At 50.8% G+C, this 3,431-nt stretch overlaps 1 protein-coding gene across 1 annotated transcript; it reads left to right on the top strand.

The window, feature by feature from the left end:
- Positions 1-522: 522 nt before the first annotated feature.
- Positions 523-3,005, top strand: HES1 (hes family bHLH transcription factor 1). Its single transcript, XM_066347518.1, has 4 exons — positions 523-873; positions 1,013-1,108; positions 1,351-1,438; positions 2,090-3,005. The coding sequence occupies exons 1-4, from the start codon at positions 766-768 to the stop codon at positions 2,638-2,640; spliced, it is 843 nt and encodes a 280-aa protein (XP_066203615.1). The 5' UTR covers positions 523-765; the 3' UTR covers positions 2,641-3,005.
- The last annotated feature ends 426 nt before the right edge of the window (positions 3,006-3,431 follow it).

Raw genomic sequence — 3,431 nt, 5'->3', positions numbered from 1 at the left:
CCCCCTCCATGTATAGTCTGACAGGAATTCATTTAGATGTTTCGGTAACTCACACCCTTGCACACGTTCCCCCTTTTCTTTTAACCACTATAGGTATAATCTTTTACCCGTCTTTCTAAACCTTTAAAGATATTTTTTCAAATGAACTTCTTAGCGTCAAAGCAGTTCTACTACACATCTGAAAGGAAATAAAGAGCAAAGACCCTAGCCTCCAAAGAAATAAACTAGGCTTGAGTAATACCAGTGCGGAATAAATCCTGCCTAAAGCAAAACCCAGCAGAGATAGTACCAAAGGGTTAAAATCCTTTTGATTGACGTTGTAGCCTCCGGTGCCCCGGGCTCAGGCGCGCGCCATTGGCCGCCAGGCCTTGTGCCTGGCGGCCAATGGGGGGGCGCGGTCCACGAGCGGTGCCGCGTGTCTCCTCCTCCCATTGGCTGAAAGTTACTGTGGGAAAGAAAGTTTGGGAAGTTTCACACGAGCCGTTCGCGTGCAGTCCCAGATATATATAGAGGCCGCCAGGGCCCGGGGATCACACAGGATCCGGAGCTTGTGCTGATAACAGCGGAATCCCCTATCTACCTCTCTCCTTGGTCCTGGAATAGTGCTACCGATCACCAAGTAGCCACCAGCTATTGTAATAAACCCTCAGCACTTGCTTAGTAGTTTTGTGAAAGTCTCAAGTAAAAGGGACATAAACATTTTCTTGTGTGCAGGACTCCAAAAATAAATTCTCTAGGGACTTAAAAAAAAAAAAAAGAAAGAAAATGCCAGCTGATATAATGGAGAAAAATTCCTCGTCCCCGGTGGCTGCTACACCAGCCAGTGTCAACACGACACCGGATAAACCAAAGACAGCATCTGAGCACAGAAAGGTAAGGGCAGTAAGTACCTGCATCTCTCTGCAGCCCCAAGAAATTAAGCCGGGGTTGGAGGGTCTTTTATCGCGTAAAACCCCGGGTGAAATGGCAGATCCCATGGGAACTCAGAGCTCTTTTTTTTTCCTCCTTACAGTCATCAAAACCTATCATGGAGAAAAGACGAAGAGCAAGAATAAATGAAAGTCTGAGCCAGCTGAAAACACTGATTTTGGATGCTCTTAAGAAAGATGTAAGTGGATAATGCTGTATGTATATTTTTTTAATTCAAAAAATGAAACATTATCTCACGTACTAAGAATGAAATCCCCTGGTCGGCGGATCTTCCCCGCCAGCAACTGTGTTCTCTGAGGTGGGAGGGCCGGTCCTCCCTTAGTCGGGGTCTGGGGAGGTCGGTGCCGTGGGAAGGACCCCCAGCGCTCCGAGACCGCTGGCGGGGTCTCACTAGTCTTCCTTGCCTCCTCTTCTGTGCAGAGCTCGCGGCATTCCAAACTAGAGAAAGCAGACATTCTGGAAATGACAGTGAAGCACCTCCGGAATCTGCAGCGGGCACAGATGACCGGTAAGGGCGGCTTGCCGCGTCCCCCACTGCGGGCGTCCCTCTCGCCCGGCGGTGATTTCTTCCAGACTTCCGTCCGTGGTTGTGAGAGGCATTCAGCTACATTTTACTGCCTTGGCTGACTCTTATGTTCCCACGGTCTGGGGCTTATTTATAGCCACAACTCCAAGTTGTTGCTGTTCCGGAAAGGGGAGGGTGGTTGCAGCGGCTAGGGCGGCGGGCGGCTTGGCAGTGGGAAAAGCGGGTGGGGGCGAGAGGATTTAGAACTGTTGCGGTTTTGAGCGTAGAGCGTGGGGGTCTTCTGGTTTAGCACTCCCTCCTCCCTGGTTACAGAAAGGTAAAGGAGGTTCGGATGACGGGGAAGGGCATTACCCAAGGTCACATCTCACGCGCTGATGGGGGTAGGGTAGATATAAGGCTGAGATGGATTTAAATCGAGCAACTGGAAATGGAGAGAGGCTGCTGCGTCTTGGCTTAAGTCGCCGAGCTAGTGTGGGGAAGTGGATGGTTTTACTAAACCCACCCCACCTAGCCAGAGGCAGTTCCGCGGGCCCAGTGGTTAGGGAGGCCCGCCGCGGGGACTTCTCAGGGCGGAGGCGGTGGCCTCGGGGCCAGGGCCTTTCAGTGACCCATCTGTCTCCTTCTGGCCTGCAGCCGCGCTAAGCACAGACCCGAGCGTGTTGGGGAAGTACCGCGCGGGTTTCAGCGAGTGCATGAACGAGGTGACCCGCTTCCTGTCCACGTGTGAGGGCGTTAACACCGAGGTGCGCACCCGGCTGCTCGGCCACCTGGCCAACTGCATGACCCAGATCAACGCCATGACCTACCCCGGGCAGCCGCACCCAGTCTTGCAGGCGCCGCCCCCGCCCCCGCCAGGACCTGGCGGCCCGCAGCACGCGCCGTTCGCGCCGCCGCCGCCGCTCGTGCCCATCCCCGGGGGCGCGGCGCCCCCTCCCGGTGGCGCGCCCTGCAAGCTGGGCAGCCCGGCTGGAGAGGCGGCTAAGGTGTTCGGTGGCTTCCAGGTGGTGCCGGCTCCTGATGGCCAGTTTGCCTTCCTCATCCCCAACGGAGCCTTCGCTCACAGTGGCCCGGTCATTCCAGTCTACACCAGCAACAGCGGGACCACCGTGGGGCCCAATGCAGTGTCGCCTTCCAGCGGCCCCTCGCTCACCGCAGACTCCATGTGGAGGCCCTGGCGGAACTGAGGGGCTCAGGCCAACCCTCCCCCTAAACTCTCCAACATATCTCTTCCCTCGGGACACTGAACAGAAACTTGGATGCTGGGAGAGAAGAGGATTTTTGTGATTAAGTGGTTACTTCTTTTTTATTTCTAAAAAGTTACTTTTTTGTAGAGAGTTGTATTAAGTGACTGACCATGCACTATATTTGTATATATTTTATATGTTCATATTGGATTGCGCCTTTGTATTATAAAAGTTCAGATGACATTTCGTTTTTTACACGAGATTTCTTTTTTATGTGATGCCAAAGATGTTTGAAAATGCTCTTAAAATATCTTCCTTTTGGGAAGTTTATTTGAGAAAATATAATAAAAGAAAAAGTGAAGGCTTTTAGGTCTTAGAACTGATTATTTCAAAATATGTAAAAGTAAGGCTTTTGGCATAATTTGAATTACATGAAACCTGAGAATTCAGGAATTGGCTCTTTTGTTATTCAAAGAACATTTTAAAAAACCCATCAAACCTTTCACCATAAACTACATTCCATTTAATTTGTAAAAACACACCTGATGTGGCTTCTCTGATCAATTTGTGGTAAATCTCTTAAAGGATTTCAAACATTTTCAGTTGGGTAGGTCATTCAGTGTACTACTGCATGAAGAGGGTTGTTGGGGCTGAATTCTTGAAGTTAATGGATGTAGTAGCATTACCCAGGTCACATTAGGGGAGGATCCTGCAGCATTACTCCCCTGGGGTATATATAGCTCACCAACATCCAAAGTAAAAACAGTTAAGGGCTGCAGCCTCCAACCTTC

Source organism: Saccopteryx leptura, chromosome 8 (assembly GCF_036850995.1).
Source record: "Saccopteryx leptura isolate mSacLep1 chromosome 8, mSacLep1_pri_phased_curated, whole genome shotgun sequence".
In the NCBI taxonomy this organism is placed as follows: domain Eukaryota; kingdom Metazoa; phylum Chordata; class Mammalia; order Chiroptera; family Emballonuridae; genus Saccopteryx; species Saccopteryx leptura.
This window is presented reverse-complemented; position numbering and strand designations above follow the sequence as displayed.